Here is a 22,044-nt window from a genome sequence, read left to right as displayed (position 1 = left end):
CTCCGACACACCAAGCTCAACAAAGATCTGCTACACTTACACCACACATTTCTTAGTGGAAAATTCACACACACACACACACACACACACACACACACACACACAACCATCATAGCACTCTGACACACCAAGGTGAACAAAGATCTGCTACACTTACACCACACATTTCTTAGTGGAAAATTCACACACACACACACACACACACACACACACACACACACACACACACACACACACACACACACACACAGCCATCATAGAACTCTGACACACAAAGGTGAACAAAGATCTGCTACACTTACACCACACATTTCTTAGTGGAAAATTCACACACACACACACACACACACACACACACACACACACACACACACACGATTTCCCCAGCTGTTCTGTGTTGGGATGTCTTAGCAGAACACCAATTACAGACAGAATCATCTTCCATCTCATCAAATGTCTCTCGTTAACGCCGTTTAATTAAAAGCTTATCTCGCCTTGTCAACATGCCAAATTCCCGGCAACCGCGGCCGAGGTTGCTCGCATGGCAGCCGGGCAGTGAGAGAAAAGAAGAAGAAGAAGAAAAAAATCTTTTATGAGGAGGGGACAGACAAGCCGAGTTCTGTCTCGGTTGCGTAAGACCCCATTTCCAACCCTGCCTAATTATTTTGCCCAATTATGCCTATCAAATTCACAGTAATCACAGTCCGTTTTTCGACGGACAAAAACGAGGAAAGTCAGTTTCGGTCGGTCGGCCACTCCTCCCCCCCCCCCCCCCCCCCCACCCAAAAAGCCTGGCTTTGGCACCGAGCTGCTGTGCTGCAGGACTGGAGCGGGACTTTGAATTAACTCCGTAAATCTTCCACACAGGCTGCACAAATCCTGAGGAATAATCTTGCGAGGCGCTTTTCTTTACATCAAATCCCTCCGCTGCGTTATCTCTTAAAAGTGTCATGTGAAAACCCGGCTTCTGACCGGCGGCCTCTCCTCCGGCCCGCTCCGTCGACACAAGACGATGGACCTCTTGACCCCCCCCCCCCCCCGCTGCGACTAGAGCCGGTGTTGTTTTCCGTGTTGTGTACCGGGACTCACCATTGATGACCGGGGTGTACACCACGATTCCAGCCAGGTTCGGGTCGGAAACCGTTTTGTCCAGGATGAGACCTCCAATACTGCAGAACACACAGAGGTGGATCAGAACCGGGGGTTCTGCTTATGTTTTATACAGGTTATCACATAGTGTGTGTGTGTGTGTGTGTGTGTGTGTGTGTGTGTGTGTGTGTGTGTGTGTGTGTGTGTGTGTGTAAATGACGGAGTGAAACTCTCACACAGAAAGAGAAAAGAGAAACAATAACAGAGTTGGAAGGACAAAGATAGAGACAAAGACAGAAGTGAACAGACAGAGAGCGAGATACAGAGAGAGATACAGAGAGAGGGAGATACAGAGAGAGAGATAGAGAGATACAGAGAGAGAGATACAGATAGAGAGAGATACAGAGAGGGAGATACAGATAGAGAGAGATACAGAGAGAGAGATACAGAGAGGGAGAGAGAGAGAGACACAGAGAGATACAGAGAGAGATACAGAGAGAGAGAGAGATACAGATAGAGATACAGAGAGAGAGAGATACAGAGAGGGAGAGAGAGAGAGATACAGAGAGAGATACAGATAGAGATACAGATAGAGAGATAGAGAGATACAGATAGAGAGAGATACAGAGAGGGAGAGAGAGAGAGATACAGAGAGAGATACAGATAGAGATACAGATAGAGAGAGATACAGAGAGGGAGAGAGAGAGATACAGAGAGAGAGATACAGATACAGATAGAGATACAGAGAGAGAGAGAGATACAGAGAGAGATACAGAGAGAGATACAGAGAGGGAGAGAGAGAGAGATACAGAGAGGGAGAGAGAGAGAGATACAGAGAGATACAGATACAGATAGAGATACAGAGAGAGAGAGAGATACAGAGAGAGATACAGAGAGAGATACAGAGAGAGAGAGAGAGAGAGAGAGGGAGAGAGAGATACAGAGAGAGAGGGAGAGAGAGAGAGAGAAAAATAAAAAAAGAGAGCGAGAGATCCAGAGAGAGAGAGCAAGAAAAATAAAAAAGAGAGCGATCCAGAGAGAGAGATACAGAGGGAGATACAGACAGAGAGAGAGAGAGATCCAGAGAGAGAGATCCAGAGAGAGAGAGAGAGAGAGAGAGAGAGAGAGAGAGAGAGAGAGAGAGATCCAGAGAGAGAGAGCAAGAAAAAGAAAAAAGAGAGAGCGAGAGATCCAGAGAGAGAGAGAGAGAGAGAGATCCAGAGAGAGAGAGCAAGAAAAAGAAAAAAAAAGAGAGCGAGAGATCCAGAGAGAGAGAGCAAGAAAAAGAAAAAAAAAGAGAGAGAGAGATACAGAGAGAGATACAGACAGGGAGAGATACAGAGAGAGAGAGAGATACAGAGAGAGAGATCCAGAGAGAGAGAGAGAGAGAGAGATCCAGAGAGAGAGAGCAAGAAAAAGAAAAAAAAAGAGAGAGAGAGATACAGAGAGAGATACAGACAGGGAGAGATACAGAGAGAGAGAGAGATACAGAGAGAGAGATCCAGAGAGAGAGAGCAAGAAAAAGAAAAAAAAAGAGAGCGAGAGATCCAGAGAGAGAGAGAGAGAGAGAGAGATCCAGAGAGAGAGAGAGAGAGAGAGAGAGCGAGAGATCCAGAGAGAAAGCGAGCGAGGTAAAGAGAGTACGAGAGAGGGTCAGACAGACACGGACCAAAAAAGAACAAGTGAGAGACTGAAAAGGAGTCAAGTACAAAACCCAGAGTGCAAAGGAACGACAGAAACAGTGACACACACCCACCCACACACCCACCCACACACAGCAGCAGCCACAGCAGTGAGCAATAGAGGGGTGGAGAGGCGGGGCCAGAGGCACAAACAAACATTCCCACCCTCCTGGCCGGCTCTGTAAAGCTGCCAGGCTCAAGGGCACCCGAGGGTGTATGAGCTAGAAATGAGCCAATTTGTTTAGAGGATGAGTCATCATCACACAGGCCAGACGCTGCGAGCTGCAGATGGAGAATAGCTGGTCTTGTCCTTTTGAGGACACACACAGACACACACAGACACACACACACACAGACACACACAGACACACACAGACACACACCTGCTGATGACCATGGCGGTGATGACTGGCTCCCATCCGGAGTAGAGCAGGGTGCGGCTGGCCGGGTGTTTGGAGGAGATGACCATCCACAGTGGAGTGAGACACATGAAGAAGGCACACACCAGCGACGACACATACGGGTAGGAATCTGGACCGGGGAGGGGGGAGGGGGGAGGGGGGGGAGGGGGGTGAGACAGCAGGAGACGTTCAAACGCCACATAAAAAAAAGGACTTGTTTCGGATTAATCCTCCCTGTCGCCTGCCGGGCTCTTCTGGGCCCGGCGAACCGAAAATACCGAAGCGAGGCCAAGGAGGGGAGGCAGAGGGCTAACAAAAACAGAGAAGAAGAAGAAAAACAAAGCCGGGGAGCCGGCGGGGCAGGTCTGCTGGAGTATGAGGGGAGGGGGTGGGGGGGGGGACGGAAAGGCTGGATTAGGGACTCTGGGTTTGGGTACGGGGGTAAACTATTTCGGATAAACTTCCGCCGCCCGGCCGGCGTAGCGGGAAACCGACACGCTGCGCCCGAAACCCCCGAAAAGAAAGACGCCGAGGACAGGGACAACGGTCCCGAAAAGCGAGATTCCAAATAACGTGTCGCACAAAAAAAACCACAACACGGCGAACCGACCCACACCAACACCCCCACGCAAGGCCTTCGACAACCCTCAACAGCCTCGTCTTTCAACGCCGGTGTGATGCAACGCTCCCACTTCGGAAAAGTCATTAGGCTAAAGCACCTGCTAGGGAGCCATGGAGGTGATATGCACACACACACACACACACACACACACACACACACACACACACACACGTTCCCAGCAGGCTCCAGTTCCACTCAGTAAATAACGGTCATTAGGGAACGGTCCCAGATTTATTATCACACGGCCTTGTGGTGGCGGTGCAGAAAGGAGCCTTTGTTCCCGTAATAGCCGCGTGGCAGCGTTTCAGTCCTGCCGTGTAACGGCGAGGCAGGTATGGCCACGGCGCCCGGCTACAACGCCAGCTGCAGGGCCAGGGGCCATGTCCTGCAAGGGCAAGGGCAAGGGCAAGCCCCCCCCCCATCCCCCGTCCCCCCGTCCCAGCCTTCTTCTGAAAATGAAGGCTCCCGCCGTCGCCGTGGATCAGCAACCTGTCGCATCCAGTCCCATTGCCACTCTACCAGCCACTCGCTTCTCCTGTGTGCTGCCTGGTTACATTAATACACACACACACACACACACACACACACACACACATGCACACACAATGTGTGCAGGCCTGTGCATCACCGCTTACCGATGCACTTGTCCAGTCTGTCTCGCTACCGCTACCGTGTGTACTTGTTGCGTCGTCCAGGTTCACGGAGCACTTCATTGCGGCGCCGTTTTGTTAAAAGCGCTCTACGACGGTGTCCGGGTGGCACGGCGGTCCGCTCCGTTGCCTACCGACACGGGGCTCGTTGGTTCGAACCCCCGGGCGTCCCTACAGACACAACTGGCCGTGTCTGCGGGCGGGAAGTCGGATGTGGGATTATGTGTCCTGGTCACCGCACTAGCGCCTCCTCTGGTCGGTGAAGCTCCTCACTGTCAGGTGAAAAGAAGCGGCTGGCGACTCCACATGTATGGGAGGAGCCGTGCGGTAGTCTGCAGCCCTCCCCGGATCGGCAGAGGAGGGGCGGAGCAGCGATCAGGACGGCTCGGAAGAGCGGGGCGATTGGTCGGATACAACCGGGGGGGGGGGGGGGATAAAAAAGAAATAAATGCATAAATGAAATAAAAGCGCTCTACAAGTAAACGTCCACGGGGCTCCTGCGGCCGCTTTCTCCAGCCAGCCTCTCGCGGGGGGCCCGGCGGGTCCGCTTTTAAAATTAGACCCGCTGCTATCTGTGAGAACCATCATGTGGCGCTGTGAGTAATCCGACCATTAGTTCCAATTTAGCGGGAAACAACGAGGCCACTGTCCCGCGTGCCGCTCGGCCAGACGGATGCCGCCGCGCTGACGGAAATGCGAAACCTGAAAAGAGCTCGATTAAATTTGGCCCGGCGCCCTCCGCCGCTTCGCTCCGAAGTCATATTTTTTTTGGGTGGTCGTGGCAAACATGCGTGTCATCCAACCGGAGCTGACGGAGGGTCGGTTCATTTGCTGCACTTTCCAGAGGAAACCGCTGTCGGGCGCACTCGGCTTTAAGTAATGCGCGGTGTACTGCCATTTTAGGCTGGGTGTGACATGAATTAAACATGCGGAATGTGTGATGAAAGTAGAAAGAGACGCTCTGTCCCGCTTCTGGGAGGCGGCGCCGGGAGGGAGCGGCGGTGCGCGGGCGACCTCTAGTGGCCAATGACATAACCGTCTCGTTTCTGTGTGCACCTTTACAGACGTGTTGCAACGAGCTCACCCGACACCGAGTGAGGCCGTTAGTTTTTCAGTCTTTATCTATGCAGGCTAAGACGACCGAGCGCCTCGTCTCCTCATCTGCAAAGCTCTGCTCTGAATTCATCCGTTTACGTTCACTCACATCTGGCACAACTGTATTTACTCTACGGCAAGAAAGGGTCACAGGTTTTAGAGGCGATATTTCTCTTTTCTTGAAGCCCAATCCATCCATCCATCCATCCATCCAAATCGCTTATCCTGCTCTCAGGGTCACGGGGATGGTGGAGCCGATCCCAGCTGTCACTGGGCAGCAGGCGGGGAGACACCCTGGACAGGTCGCTAGTCCATCGCAGGGCCAACACACACACACACACACACACCTAGGGACAATGTAGTACGGCCGAGTCACCTGACCTACATGTCTTTGGACTGTGGGAGGAAACCGGAGCCCCCGGAGGAAACCCAAGCAGACACGGGGAGAACATGCAAACTCCACACAGAGGACGACCCGGGACGACCCACCAAGGTTGGACTACCCCGGGGCTCGAACCCAGGACCTTCCTGCTGTGAGGTGACCACGCTAACCACTGCACCACCTTGAAGCATAATATGATGGGTAGATAACAGCAACAGGCATCACTCAGTGGTACTGATTGAAACCCAGTAAGTAACTCGAGCCTACCCTCAATCCCCAGACGTCCTGTGAATCTGCTACCTTTCTCTATGAACGTATTCGTCCAGCTTATTTGGTTTGCGGTTATTCACATTGCTGAGCGACAGAGGCCGAGATAAAAGTAGGATTACACACAGCACGTTTAGTGCCTTACTTCAAGGTTCAAAGACTAACTACACACTTAAAATCCGTTCTTAGAGTAAAACAACTGAAATAAATGGCTTTGTTCCAAGGAAAGAAAACAGTCCTGGATGAAATTTCTGTGTATGAGAATATTTTCATTTCCCGTAATAAATCTACCAACACTGCGCCCTGCTGGTTGCTGTCCCGGATGTTTATTTGTCCACAGACACTTCAAACTTGCAAAGGATAATAGTAAAATAATAATAAAAATAACACATTTTTAATAAAAATAATTTAAAAATAACAATAAAAGTATAGTAAAATATAATAAAGTAGAAATGAAAGGAAGATGGCGGCGCAAATTCACGCTTGCGGCGGCCTCACCCAGTACCGGTGTGGGAAGATGGCAGCGCGAATCCACATTTGCGGCGGCCTCACCCAGTACCGTCCATGCGGTGTCTTTGTCCGTGTCTGCTATGTCTTCGTTTGACGGCTGGGAGAGCTGGTGCTGGATCGGCTGAGGGAGCTTGGTCTGCTGCATCCTGTGGGCCCAAGGACCACGGCCCTGACCGGAGCTGTGCCCGAGGAGTAAACACTGAGGGCGGTCTGACAGGACGGGGAAGCGGGGCAGGCTAAGCTAACTGCTAGCCCATGCAGACCGGCAGTTCCGATAACACCGAGGGCGGTCTGGTGGCGGCCTCGCCTAGCCTTGACTGTCTTTAATGTTGTCGTGTGGGGTGCGGGGAGGTGTGTTGAAGGTGTGTGGCTGGGAGAGCTGGTGTTGGATCAGCTGAGGGAGCTTGGTCTGCTGCATCCTGTGGGCCCAAGGACCACGGCCCTGACCGGAGCTGTGCCCGAGGAGGAAACACCGAGGGCGGTCTGACAGGACACAGAAGCGGGGCAGGCTAAGCTAACTGCTAGCCCATGCAGACCGGCGGTTCCGACAGTCATCCTGGCTGGCGCTCGTTCTCCTGGACAGTGTCTTTTTTTTGTTTAGTTTAGATACGCGTGTGTGTTAGTTTGGATATGTGTGTTCTTGGATGTGTTTTTGTCTTTGTGTTGCGCTTGCTGGGGGAAACGATGTTTCTTTCCATTTCATGTGCGCAAGTGCGCGAAGTGAAATGACAAATCAAGTGTTTCCGATCCTGAGAAATGTTATCACCCCACCATCAGAGAGACAGCCTGTTCCCCACCTCCCTTATCTCGTCTGTGGTAGTGGCGCAAACACCCCACCAAAATCGGCCTATTTCTGAAGACTTGTTCAAAGATGAGAGAGGAGGCAGGGTACTGGGTGGAGATTTAAGATTCTCTTTCCCTGGTCAAACTTTACCATCAGCATCGAGGGCTCAAACTGGCCCTCTGTGGGGCGATAAGCCTGTTTTCCCTAACCTGCACACTGCCACCTGCTGGCTTTCTCGTTACCCCACGACATATTTTCAATTCAGCGTTAATTTTGGTGAAGAAAAATGTTTGTCAACACACAGACGACACATGTACGTGTTCCGTTTCCTACCCAGGCAGTTGTAGAGGCCCTGGCTGATCCATGCCAAGATGGCCAGAGTGATGAGGTCGCCAAAACTGGCGGCGATGGGCGTGGCAACATTGTCCGGGTTGATGCCCGTCTTCTTGGAGCCAACGATCACTCCCACCATGATGATACCTGGAGAAGGCAGGACGAGAATGGGGGTGTGTAACAGGTGCAACAGAGCTCGGCAACTCCACATTAACCAGCCGTTTTGTTGTTCTCACCCGCTGTCTGAAAAAGAACATAAATGTAGACTCCAAGCAAGGTGTAAGTATTTGTATTCAAAAACACTTAACTTTTATTGTTTGCTTTTTTTCCCCCCTCCCCCTTTTCTCCCCAATTGTATCAGGCCAATTTCCCCACTCTTCCGAGCCATCCCGGTCGCTGCTCCACCCCCTCTGCCGATCCGGGGAGGACTGCAGACTACTACATGCCTCCTCCCATACATGTGGAGTCGCCAGCCTCTTCTTTTCACCTGACAGTGAGGCGTTTCACCGGGGGGGTAGCACATGGGAGGATCACACTATTCCCCCCAGTTCCCCCTCCCCCCTGAACAGGCGCCCCAACCGACCAGAGGAGGAGCTAGCGCAGCGACCAGGGCACATACCCACATCTGGCTTCTCTCCAGCAGACACGGCCAATGGTGTCTGTAGGGACGCCCGACCAAGCCGGAGGTAACACAGGGATTCAAACCGGAGATCCCTGTGTTGGTAGGCAACGGAATAGACCGCCATGCTAGCTGGATGCCATCATTTGCTTTTTAAAAGTTTACCATTGTTTAGTTACTTCACAGAAGAACGGCTTCATTATCGCCGAGATCTCCATTCGCCACCGGGTAGCTGGTGCATTTGTTTTCATGAGAAGAGTGAGGGACGGAGCAGTGTTTTGGAAAAACATCTGTTTGTAATATACACAGGGATGAGGTAATGTATCCCTCACTGGGACTCTGTGTCCCGTCTGTGTGCTGTTAATCATTTTGCAGGACTGATTTGGCAGTCATTACACAGGAATAATTAATATTCTGCAGTTGGTCTCATTTGCTTATGTTCAAAATGAAAACCGAGATCATTAAAAAAACGCCGCACAGCAGCTTTAAACAACCCGCGAGTACGCCAGATCCTCATTCATAATGCTGGTCTGACACAGGAAGCATGAGTCAACAGGCCTCACAACAGGGACAGCACTAACAGTTTATTTTGAATCGTAATGTCTGCGGCTGTGTGTCTTTGTCCCCCTACCCTGCAGCAGGGAGGCGATGAAGGCCGTGGCCACGCTGCTGGAGCAGAGCAACACAGCGTGGCTCATCTGAAACTTGCCCTCTGGGATCCAACCCAGAATCACCGCCGCCACCGCCGCCAGGAAGCCCACGACGGTGGCCTGCACCTGGAACAACAGAGGAAAAGCAGAGCGATGAGACGAGAGGAAAAACAGAGAGAGACAAATGAAAGGGAGTAAGAACTGAGAATAACAATCAACAATCAGGGGGTGTTGTTCATCCGTCAGAGCGACAAGGACCACCTAGTCATTCTGTAGGGGTCGATTTCTGTGGGTGCAAAGATGGCTGGTAGATGAGGAGGTAAGAAGGAGGAAGATGAAGAGGTCAACGATGGCTGGTAGATGAGGAGGTAGCGGATGGTTGGTAGATGAGGAGGTAGAGGATGGCTGGTAGATGAGGAGGTAGGAAGGCGGTAGAAGATGGCTGGTAGATGAGGAGGTAGGAAGGCAGTAGAAATGGCTGGTAGATGAGGAGGTAGGAAGGAGGTAGATGAGGAGGTAGAAAGGAGGAAGATGAAGAGGCCAACGATGGCTGATAGATGAGGAGGTAGAGGATGGTTGGTAGATGAGGAGGTAGGAAGGCGGTAGAGGATGGCTGGTAGATGAGGAGGTAGGAAGGCGGTAGAAGATGGCTGGTAGATTAGGAGGTAGGAAGGCAGTAGAAATGGCTGGTAGGTGAGGAGGTAGGAAGGAGGTAGATGAGGTAGAACGGAGGAAGATGAAGAGGCCAACGATGGCTGATAGATGAGGAGGTAGAGGATGGTTGGTAGATGAGGAGGTAGGAAGGAGGTAGAGGATGGCTGGTAGATGAGGAGGTAGGAAGGAGGTAGAGGATGGCTGATAGATGAGGAGGTAGGAAGGCAGTAGAAATGGCTGGTAGATGAGGAGGTAGGAAGGAGGTTGATGAGGAGGTAGAAAGGAGGAAGATGAAGAGGCCAACGATGGCTGATACATGAGGAGGTAGAGGATGGCTGATAGATGAGGAGGTACAGGACGGTTGGTAGATGAGGAGATAGGAAGAAGGTAGACGACGGCTGGTAGATGAGGAGGTAGAATAATAGAGATGGAGGGATAACGGGAAAGAGAAATATGCATAAATGCATAGAGAAAAACATATAGACAGACAGAAAAGCAAAAAGAGGAAGAACGCGTTATGTAAGAGAGCAAACATAAGAACGGCAAAATGAAATAACAGGAAATGGAAAAGCAGCAGAGACAGAAGAGAGATTGCAGATGGACCGATAACTCGTGGTTACGGAGACGAGCTCTCCACATAGAAAGGAAAGTTAATATGGCGCACCTTTAATGAACTGTATGCACTTCCAACCGACTGTGCAGGGCGTGCCACATTAAATACAAGACAACCAACAGCCTGTCAGAACATTATCACATATGCCAGCGTGTTTATCAGCCCCGGGTAGATAAGCGCCACGCCTCACACACGGGAATCGCACACACGGCAACGTTACGGCCACGTCCAGCTGGACAGCGATTACCTGTTTCAGTGCCAGGTTCCCTATGATAAGGTTCCACTTCTCTATGGGAGAGTCCATCTTGCCCACGTTCACCTGCATGCAGAGGACAAGACAAGTCAGCAAAAAACAGCCTTCACACACCCTCTCTACAATCCACACGTTCAAGTCTGGCGTGGGTATCTGGCCGTGTACAGCCTGCCACGTTACACAACGGGGGGGAAAACAAGAACTCACACCATTCATCTATCTCTATGCATGTATTCATTTGATGCAGTTGGAATACTGTGTATGGAATGATGCTAAGATTTTCATTGGGAGTAACGAAGAAGGACAGGATTAGGAACGAGTATATTAGAGGGACCGCTCAGGTTGGACGGTTTGGAGACAAAGCAAGAGAGGCAAGATGGAGATGGCTTGGACATGTGTGGAGGAGAGATGCTGGGTATGTTGGGAGAAGGATGCTGAATATGGAGCTGCCAGGGAAGAGGAGAAGAGGAAGGCCAAAGAGGAGGTTTATGGATGTGGTGAGGGAAGACATGCAGGTGGCTGGTGTGACAGAGGAAGATGCAGAAGACAGGAAGAAATGGAAAGTAGTAGCAGCCGAAAGTAGTAGTAGGAATACTGTGTGTGGAATACTGGGAGTCTGGTTAGTGTAGCGGTCTATTCCGTTGCCTACCAACACGGGGGGTCACCGGTTCGAATCCCCGCATTACCTCCGGCTTGGTCAGGTGTCCTACAGATACAATTGGCCATGTCTGTGGGTGGGAAGCCGCATGTGGGCGTGTGTCCTGGTCATTGCACTAGCGCCTCCTCTGGTCGGTCGGGGCGTCTGCTCGGGTGGGGGAAGGGGGAACAGCGTGATCCTTCCACGCGCTACGTCCCCCTGGCGAAGCTCCTCACTGTCAGGTGAAAGGTGTCAGGTGAAGCGGCTGGCGACTCCACATGTATGGGAGGAGGCATGTGGTAGTCTGCAGCCCTCCCCGGATCGGAAGAGGGGGTGGAGCGGCGACCGGGACGGCTCGGAAGAGTGGGGTAATTGGTCGGATACAATTGGGGAGAAAAAGGGAGGAACCCCCCCCCCCAAAAAAAATATTGTGTGCGTTACTATAAACTAACACAAGTCCTTTTTCACAAGAAAAACTGATGAAAGAAAATGATTTTAATTTGCAGCCGTTGCCCCGGGGAGGGGGGGGGGGAGGGGGGGGTCATTAGTTATGATGAAGATTACTCAGTAAATAATTATGCTAATTCATAGCACAGCATTATTATGAAGACAAAACGAGAAGCAAAAAGAGACAAAAACAAGAGCGGGGGGTGGGGGGGGGGGAAGAAAGAGGCACATTTCTGCCGGTGGAGCTGCTCCGGTTCGACGACGGAGCGTCGGCACGCAGAGGGAAACATTCGCCGCCGCCGCCCCGGCCTCCGCTGTCCGTGTTGACACAACACTGTGAATGTGGAGCCTGTCTGTGGGGAGCCGGGGTTTTGAAAAACAGACCGGAGGCAAACAAAGAAGGGATTCTGTTCTGTCACTTCACCCACCGAACCTCACATCACCAGCCAAGCCCCGAGAGGCAGATGTAGCACCAGACGTCAAGAGGAACTGGACCAAACGTGCACATCCGCCCAACCCGGGCGTACTGTACTTCCACGGGTTCAGCCAGTACAGCAAACTGGGCCGGGGAAACCCCACAGCGGCATGAAATAACACTCAGGGGTTTTATAAGCGAGGGATGAGTCCATTTTATGCATTAAAGAGTTTGAAGTACAACGGCTACACTATTCGGCCCTTTTTCTGCAGCCCTTCTTCCACCCCTCTGCAGAATTACCACTCGCTCCCTCTCTCTCTCCCTCCTTCTCAGAGAAGGGGCGGGGAGCATGCAGCATGCCAAATCAGCACATTCCTCCTCCGATCCTTAATCCACCCCTGCCGAGTTCTCGGATCGAAAGCGATTCAAGATCGGCCAAACATCAGACGTGGCAAAACGGCGACCTCTGAAACGTTAACCTCCAGCGAGCCGAGGACGGCAAACGAGACACAACTGTGTAGAACAGCGGGGTGACGGCGACGTACGTGGGGGCTGAAATGCCGTGTTACGATGACGGTTGACCCCGACAGATTACGGCCGACAACCGGAAAGAGAAGCGAGGGATTGGCCTGTGGAGACGAGACGTGACTCGACTGCGGCGAGGACAACTCGAATACACCGCCGCAAAAAAGACAAAACGGGCCTGTCGGACGCACACGTGCTCACACAGGTATAATGCAGTGTGTCGTGCAAAAGCAAGTTGGCCAGGGCGTCCGGGTGGCGTGGCGGTCTATTCCGTTGCCTACCAACACGGGGCTCGCTGGTTCGAATCCCCGTGTTACCGCCGGCTTGGTCTGGCGTCCCTACAGACACAACTGGCCGTGTCTGCGGTCGAGAAGCCAGATGTGGGTATGTGTCCTGGTTGCTGCACTAGCCCCTCCTCTGGTCGGTCAGGGCACCTGTCCCGGGGTGGGGTGGTGGGGGGGGGGACAGCGTAATCCTCCCACGCGCTACGTCCCCCTGGCGAAACTCCTCACTGTCAGGTGAAAAGAAGCGGCTGGCGACTCCACATGTATGGGAGGAGGCATGTGGTAGTCTGCAGCCCCCTCCCCCCCGGCTCGGCGGAGGGGCAGCGACCCTGACGACTCGGAAGAGTGGGGTAACTGGCCAAGCACAATTCGGGGAAAAAAAGGGGGGGGGGAAAGGAAGGTGGCCTCCCGTATAGTGTGTGCCATCACATAGAGGTACAGGAAATGGCTCCACGCTTACATCATGATCCAGCTCCAGGAAGTGACAGCATAGGGAGGCGGACTACAGCAAAGGGGGTACACACACACACCACTTATAAACATGTCAGTGAGTTACTCTGACCAAATTCGGGGAGGTTTGCGTGTCTGTCTATGTGCGAGTGTGTGCACGGCGTCCGTTATTGCTGTGGAAAGCCTAGCGGCGAGGGTCTCAAACGCGTCAACGCATCGCTCCGACAGGCCTCGGGGAGGCGCGTTTGCATTCGTGTGTGTGTGTTAACACGTGTGTTTGTGCGTGTGTACCTCACCGCTGTGGACAGCCGAGAGGCCAGGGTCATCTCCAGGTTCCCCTTCAGGCCAAGCAGGGCAGGAACCAGGATGAAGATCTCGGTGATGTACCTGAAGGCCTCCCAGTGCTGAAAAACACAAACAGAACACAAAGAGTCGAGTTGCCTTTTCCTTCCCATTCGTTCTTTTCTTCATTCTCGGCACCTGGTGCCATTTTGAGGTCTCAGGAGGACACCGTGGAAAGGACACCAGTACAACCCGGGGCCCATACACACACACACACACTCTGACACTTTTGAAACGTTTTTTCAAGCTGCATTAGAACTTCTTCTCCTCTTTCGGCTTGTTCCCTCTTCTTCAGGGGTCACCACAGTGGTTTTATGGTTTCCATCAGTACCCTGTGAGGGCACAGCAACAATGGTGGCTGCGGTTAACTTGGGCCTTGACTGATCCAATATGGTCGTGCCAATCCGCATACGGATTTGGCAAAATTTTACACCGGATGCCCTTCCTAACACAGCCACTAACCATATATATATATATATATATATATATATATATATATATATATATATGTGTGTGTGTGTGTGTGTTGTGGCCTGTCCAGGGTGTCTCCCCGCCCGCCGCCCAATGACTACCGGGATAGGCTCCAGCATCCCTGCAACCCCGAAGAGCAGGATAAACGGTTTGGATAATGGAAGGCCCTGGGTTCAAGCCCCGGGGTAGTCCAACCTTGGGGGTTGTGGCGGGTCCCATGTTCTCCCCGTGTCTGCGTGGGTTTCCTGCAGATGCTCCGGTTTCCCCCCACGGTCCAAAGACATGCAGGCCAGGTGAATCGGCCGTACTAAATTGTCCCTAGGTGTGAATGTGTGCATTTGTATGTCGGCCTTGTGATGGCCTGCTGCCTGATGACTGCTGGGATAGGCTCCAGCATCCCCGTCACCCTGAGAGCAGGATAAGCAGTTTGGATAATGGATGGATAGAGATATATGGACTAGAAGATAACCATTTCCCCCTAAATTCCTTTACTCTCTTGCCTACTAAACTTTGGAACTTGATGTTCTACCGCTCTATAATGCTGCGTATGGTATTTTAAGTCCAACGGTCTCCTTGATGAACATCCCATCAAGTCGGGAATCCTTTTCTGCAAAAACGTACTTGGCTGCTGAAACAGCTTGTGTCAGCCTGAACTCTTTCCATATTCAAACTCAGACATACTTTGTCAACAGTACAGATAAAGAGACTTATCACAGTGCAGTTTTACAATATCACTTGCTAGAGGCAATAAAAATGCCTACCACGGACAAAGTTAAGGGACTCGTTATCTCCTCTCCTCCGTAACACAGTCAGTCATTCAGACCACATCGGGTATGAACGACTGACATCATGATGGCAGCAGCGAATTAGAATACAGATAAGCAAAAACAGGCAGAGGTACCGAGCGTAATAAAAGTCGAACCAAATTACTCATTTCATTTACTCTTTTCTGACTTAACCCGGTTCAGGGTCCTGGGGGGCTGGAGCCTATCCCAGCAGAGACTGGGTGAAGGAGGGGTTTCACTGACCTATCACAGGACCCAGAGTATTAATCACACTCCCAGTCTCACCACTGGGGTGTTCACCTAACATTAGGGCTGTGCGATATGACCAAAATCTCATATCACGATATAGGTCATTTATATCATGATAAATATTACAATATAGCACTACTACTAAGGCCAGACAATCTACTACTACTACTACTCTTTTCGGCTGCTCCCGTCAGGGGTTGGCACAGTAGATCATCCGTTTCCATCTCTTCCTGTCCTCTGCATCTTCCTCTGTCACATCAGCCACCTGCATGTCCTCCCTCACCACATCCATAAACCTCCTCTTTGGCCTTCCTCTTCTCCTCTTCCCTGGCAGCTCCATATTCAGCATCCTTCTCCCAATATACCCAGCATCTCTCCTCCACACATGTCCAAGCCATCTCAATCTTGCCTCTCTTGCTTTGTCTCCAAACCGTCCAACCTGAGCTGTCCCTCTAAGATACTTGTTGCTAATCCTGTCCTTCTTCATCACTCCTGATGAAAATCCTCCTGTCTTTTCATCAGTGCCACTGTCTCCAGACCATACAACATAGCTGGTCTCTCAACCATCTTGTAAACCTTCCCTTTAACTCTTGCTGGTACCCTTCTGTCGCAAATCACTCCTGACACTCTTCTCCACCCACTCCACCCTGCCTGCACTCTCTTCTTCACCGCTCTTCTGCACTCCCCGTTACTTTGGACAGTTGACCCCAAGTATTTAAACTCATATGCCTTCGTCACCTGTACTCCTTGCATCCTCACCATTCCACTGTCCTCCCTCTCATTCATGCATATGTATTCCACCTTGCTCCTACTGACTTTCATTCCTCTTCTGTCCAGTGCATACCTCCAACTCTCCAGGCTCTCCTCAACCTGCACCCTACTCTCGCGACAGATCACAATGTCATCCGCAAACATCCTAGTCCACGCAGACTCCTGCCTGATCTCATCCGTCAACCTGTCCATCACCATAGCACATTTTCTGTAAATTCAATTAATAAATAGTTTACACAAAACGACTACATGGAAAAGCCTATTTCTTATTACATTTTGAATTATATACTCCGTTTTTGGTTTGGCATTGTGTACCGAGTTGAGTGGGTCGAGTGTTCGCACCAACTCACAAAACCGCCGTTTCTCGACCGTGTAAATTGGAGCCATTGTCTTTGCAGACGGAAGTTGCAACGGCAGTCGTTATCTCCTTCCATCGTCATGATTCTTTGATGTATCTTGCAATATCTGAGTCTGGGGTTTGTTATGAGCACTCGACTGTGCTATTGCGGCTCATCTGTAGACTTGCTCTGTACTGTTTGACATGATTCTTGCGTAGGTGGTAAAAGAGGCTAGCGGTGTTTTGAGTCTGTTGTGGGGACCGGTGTGCGGCATATTTTGCACAGTACGGTTTGCTGGTCCGTGTCAGACTTTTCATACCCAAACCACGTCCACACGATAGAAGTAGCCCCTCTTTCAGGTACAAGCTCCTCATTTTGTCCTGGCTGGTCGTTGTCCTTCTGTTCGGAATTACCCCGTTCTGCGTTACGTTCACTGTCCTCCATGTTTGTTTGTATGGCCTTCGAGCAAATTGCCTCATGCATCCATGCTGCGCAAAGAGCAGAAAGGGTCGTCCAAATGACGAAAAATATTGCCGTAAAGAGGGTGATTTGCGATACTCATACCACATCTGAAGCATTGTCTTCAACATCTACCAGACAGTGCTTAAGATGTAGTACGAGTCTGTGGAGGCCAGTGCTCTCCTGTTTGCTGTTGTGTGTTGGGGCAGCAGGTTGAGGGTGGCGGATGCAAACAGGCTCAATAAACTGATCCGCAAGGCCGGTGAAGTGGGGGTGGAACTGGATTCTCTGGCGGCGGTTTCTGAGAGGAGGACGCTGTCGAAATTATGTGCCGTCATGGACAATGTCTCCCACCCACTCCATGACGTGCTGGTTGGGCACAGGAGTACTTTTAGTGATAGACTCATTCTGCCGAAAAGCGCCACAGGAGGTCATTCCTGCCTGTGGCCATCAAACTTTACAACTCCTCCCTCAGACTCAGACTGTCAGACACTCGGAGTTAATGGTCATTGGACTGGCCCTGTCGGGTTTTGTTTGAGCTGCTTGTTTTGTGCTGCAGGAGTGCAGTATAGATAGGGTGTTATGTGCACCATGCTTGTTGATATATTTTGTTCTTATTTCCATTTCTTATTTTATCTTTTATTTCTATTAGTTTCAATTTTCTTGTTTCTATTTTACCTTGTTAGTTTTTAGTTATTAGAGCATGAGTGTCTGTAATAGAACCCAATTTCTCCTCGGGACGAATGGAGTGTTCTGATTCTGATGACAAAATAAACCATAGAACTAAATATGAAACGATAGCGGTTTTCTATCGTCACATGACATATATCATCATATCGCACAGCCCTACCTAACGTCCATGTCTTCAGACTGTGAGGGGACAAGGGAACTTCACATAGAGTTGAGCTGGCATTGAACCCACAAGCTTTGTTACCCTGTAAAGCCACAGTGCTAATCTCTAAGCCACTGTGCAGCAAAACAATAGAAAACTAAAGTATATAAAAACAAGGCTTTCTTTCTTTTTTTCTTTTTTTACAGTTAATGCTTAATTTCTAAAAGTTATCCCCCACTGTTTTGTTCCTGGGACAAGAAGACTTATAAATGAGAGCATAAGAATCAATATCATATGTGAAGGACTAAATATGGATAACCATCACCACTTAATTATTTACAATAAGATATTTGGATAATCGTTGGTACGCAGACACTTTTATAAAGATAACATACAAGTTCTCAGTTTATTTCAACTTTAAAATGTTGTTTTCACGGTTTTGTCTATAGACTAATTCCTTGTTATTGGCAAACCTACTTGGTCTGAACTTGAACTAGAATACGACAGTGAAATATGAATGGTCAGTGTGGGTTTTGGTGTGTTATATTCATTTACCTGTACTATATCCAGCACCATTCCCGCCGACACCGTGCCAAAGCCAGCCAGGAGGAAAGGTACTAGGATCTGCAATGCCATGGCCAAGGGCGACTCCTTGGGCATGTTTCGGGCAGCAGACCCATGCCCTTCACCTTCATTGCCCTCATCCTCTTCCTCCCCGCCAGTCTCCTCTCCAGAGAGCCTCCCCTCGAGGAGCATGGGCTCCGTCTCTGAATATCGTCCGTCGCCGCAGTCTGAGAGGGTCAGGGAGGAGCGGGCGGCCCGGTCCAAGTGCCGTCGGCCCTCCACGTGTGATAATTCAGCCCGGTAGCCGTTTTGGTGCAACCCGGCATCGGACTTGGGCCCCATGTCAACCATGGCCAGCCGCTCCTCCTGGAGTTTGGTGTATCCCGTGGGCACCATGGTCTGGAACAGAGAGGTGATTCGTCCGGAGGGGAAAGGCTTCAGGGAGAGACCACCCCACCCTCTGCCCGCTCCGCTCATACGCACCGTCAAGCTAGGGCCCAGGGACTCCCCTACAGCTCCTCCTAGAGACTGGATGTTCATGATGTGTTGCAAGACTCCAATGCGTCATCTCCTTTCATCCAGCTCTCCATTCCTGGGGCAGAAGCAAAAGGTACGGGAGGGAGCAGGATCAAATGGCGTACACCAACTTAGGAACAACTTCCATGGTGAAAATCAACTGCAGGGGTCTTGTATGCCTGGATGAATAAAAAAAAAGAAGAAAAGTATTGATGACAATCGAAAGGGAAAAGAGAGAAAATGAATTCTCAAGTGATGTTCAGAACCGATGTCTCTCTTGGTTCAGTCTGTCTTTACGGTACATTTCCTTAAAAAGATACAAGCAGGTGAATCAAGGCCCTAATCATTAAGGTCCAAAACCTAGAGCTACTACATTGGACAACAAATCGGAGACTTGAGGAAAAAGAATCTATACTATGTTTAAACTTTACATTCAAATGTGGTACACTTCATTATACTAGTGCCCATATCTTCACTACAGAACACACTTAGTACCGTCACAGTTTATCTCACAGTCCTTGTCACTGCAGACTGAAATGGTTATCAACAATCTTTTGTTCAGTTTGTACCGGAAGCCCCGCAAGACACTTGCTCGTGTTTCCAATCAAGACGTGGACAAACGTGTGAGACACATGCCAAAAGTATCCTAAGCAAAAAAGCAAAAACTGCGGGGTCCGCGGTGGTGTAGCGGTCTAAGCATCGGCACCCGATGCAGTTGCCCACTGGGGACCGGGGGTTCGCGCCCCGGTCTCGTCAGATCCGACTATGGCCGGACACGATGAAGCAGCAATACTTGGCGACGCTGTCTCCGGGAGGGGGGCGGAGTCGGCTTGTGTTCGTCACATGAATGCGTCTCTGTGTGTGTCGGAAAAAGCAGTGGTTCGGCCTGGAGTCGCTTTCGTGACAAGGCGACTCCTTAGAAAGAGAAAAGAAATAAAAAGCAAAAACTGACTTGAATCTTCACAGGCTTCCAGCTCAATGCCGAATTTCCTTAGTCATCTCCAGCTGTTTCCCGTCTAGCACAAGAAACATACCGAGGCACAAATACTGCATGTGTGCAGACAGACAGTCACGCATGTGGAATACTATATGTGGAGTACTACACGCCAGCCCCCTGATCCCTCATGTACAAGTGAGATAACCGGGTAAACATTGGGATAATCTTCGGGACGTTGATCCCTTTTAAAGATCATTCCGGTGCTTCTGAAAATCCTGTGTACATTTCTGAGTAGGGGAGAAAAAAACCCAACCACGCATCATTTCACACGAGGTGAAACTACGCAAGTTCTGTTTAAGACGAGACCTCCCCTTTTTAGGCAGGCGGCCGAGCGAATTCGGGGGGACAACGCAAGAACAGGAACTGCCGCGGCCGGGACGCGAACCCGTATCGCCCGCACCGCAGGAGACATCGCTATGTCTTCTTATCCATGCACGTTACGCTACTAACAAGACCCAAAACTAGGCGCCGCTTAACAACGCCAACAGGACGTCATCGGCCAAAACACTTTATACGAGAACCTGCAAACGGCGACGCAACACAGCCTCGACTCGTCCGTCAGGCCTCGCGAGTGTCCCGGCTTGCGCTCGCCTCATCGCCCCCATCGCGTGCGCGATTACCACTTTATCTCTCGAACACACGTCCCCCCCCCCCCCCGCCCCCACGGGACAAGCCTTTGCTCGCGCCAAACTGAGCAAAAAAACCCGCACGGCGCGCGCACAGCACCCCCGGACCACGAACCGCATCCAAGTATATTCGGATATAACCGACCCACGACGAACCGAGCCCATCCAGCGGACGCTGGCGTGAGAAGGAAAAATCCCAAACGCCGACGTCAGTGTGTAAAAAAAAAAACCCTCCCCAGAAAACAAACCCCGACTAGCGGGGTTACCTCGTTGCCGGGTTTAAGGTGAGGGTTCGAGTCCGGGACCCCACGGGGATGCGGATCCTCGCTCTGTCTCTCTCTTGACAGTCAGTCGCCCGCTCGTCGCGTCGGCGCAGCAAAAGTGCCACACTGATGTAGTTTACAGTGGCGCGCATGCGCGAAGCACACCTTGTTTGTATTGGCGGATGCCCAGAAACGTTGTCCGAAGCCGAAACGTTTCTTCTTCTTCTTCTTCTTCTTCTTCTTCTGTCTCTGTGGTTTTATGTGTGGGGGAAAAAATGAAATGTCTGCAGGATCTTTGGGAAGCGTGTCATTCCGAGATTTATAAAAGTCATTTATTTAAACGCACTTAAATATATAAAGGGGGGGGGGGGGAGTCGGCAAACTGAACATAATTGATGCCTTTGGTTTATTTGAGGACCGCTACGCCTGTACTAAGTCTTGCGGTTGCGAATGTTCCCTAATCAAAGCACATTCCGTCTTCTTGTCCCTTTTTCTTCTTCTTCTGCGTCTTCTGCTTTAGGCACAAGACAGATAGGCGTTCAGCATTACGATGCATTACTGCCTTTACTTGTTTTATTTTATTATTACTATTTTTCCGGGTGGAGTTCAGGGGAATTGCTGTTGGGCTTATGCATCCATAGGTTTTCTATGACGTGGCTTTGGTTTTTTTTTTGTTGAAAATTAAATCAAATAAACTTTCAATCGTAAAAAGGACGCATTACTGCCACCTACTGCTTTGGAGTGTGGATCTAACTACTTCGGAAGATAATTCGATGTAAAATCACATAGTTTTGCTTTCTTATTTTATTTTATTTAATTTTATTGCACTCTGTTTCTTTTTGTCCTTTGCCACCGCAGAGTTGCATGACCACGAGACTGCCGCGCGATGTTCCCACGCGTCAGGACAAACTGTGCCGCAGGGGTTGTTGTGACAGTGGCGCGCATGCGTGGTGCGCACCTTGTTCGTCAATGTTCCCCGAACTGTTGACAGAAAGTCCAGAGTTACATAATTTACAACTTACCACTTAGTTATTTTGATGTATTTATTAGATGGTTGTTTGTTTCGTTTTTTGGTTCTGTCTGTTCTCTTCCTTTACTATCTCCTTCATTCCATCAGTGCACTTTCTCTTACGTAAAGCACATGCATTGTATTTGAATGCATGAGAGGCTCTATATATATATAATGTTGTTTGAGTGATTGAGAAGTTTGCATGTTTATGAGTTTAATCGTGCGGTTTGATGTTATTTTTTATTTTAGATTGATTCATTTATTACGGAGCCATATTGGTGACATGGTGTAGGGGAAAAAAACAGGGTAACGCAAAATTGAATGAGTTCATCTGCATACAACTTTTATTGACAGATAGGTTTCATCCCTCAACTAAGTGACATCTTCAGTCTAAGCTGACTGCAGGGTACCGGTACCCCTCCCGGGTACCCCCCAATAAACAACACAGTACAATACAACG

At 50.3% G+C, this 22,044-nt stretch overlaps 1 protein-coding gene across 2 annotated transcripts in view; it reads right to left on the bottom strand.

The window, feature by feature from the left end:
- slc41a2b (solute carrier family 41 member 2b) overlaps positions 1 to 20,729 on the bottom strand; it is a 44,983-nt gene extending 24,254 nt beyond the window's left edge. For both annotated transcript variants that reach the window (XM_056275619.1, XM_056275621.1), the window contains exons 1-8: positions 20,579 to 20,729; positions 18,165 to 18,868; positions 13,659 to 13,766; positions 10,599 to 10,670; positions 9,066 to 9,210; positions 7,816 to 7,962; positions 3,155 to 3,302; positions 1,090 to 1,169 (exon numbers count right to left, since the gene is read on the bottom strand). In XM_056275619.1, coding sequence (XP_056131594.1) covers positions 1,090 to 1,169; positions 3,155 to 3,302; positions 7,816 to 7,962; positions 9,066 to 9,210; positions 10,599 to 10,670; positions 13,659 to 13,766; positions 18,165 to 18,713 — 1,249 coding nt within the window. In that variant the 5' untranslated portion in view covers positions 18,714 to 18,868; positions 20,579 to 20,729. The remainder of the gene's footprint in view (positions 1 to 1,089; positions 1,170 to 3,154; positions 3,303 to 7,815; positions 7,963 to 9,065; positions 9,211 to 10,598; positions 10,671 to 13,658; positions 13,767 to 18,164; positions 18,869 to 20,578) is intronic.
- Between the last annotated feature and the right edge of the window lie 1,315 nt (positions 20,730 to 22,044).

This window comes from Lampris incognitus, chromosome 3 (assembly GCF_029633865.1).
Source record: "Lampris incognitus isolate fLamInc1 chromosome 3, fLamInc1.hap2, whole genome shotgun sequence".
Taxonomy (NCBI): Eukaryota; Metazoa; Chordata; class Actinopteri; order Lampriformes; family Lampridae; genus Lampris; species Lampris incognitus.
The sequence above is the reverse complement of the archived record's forward strand: the minus strand, read 5'-3'. Positions and strand labels throughout refer to the sequence as shown.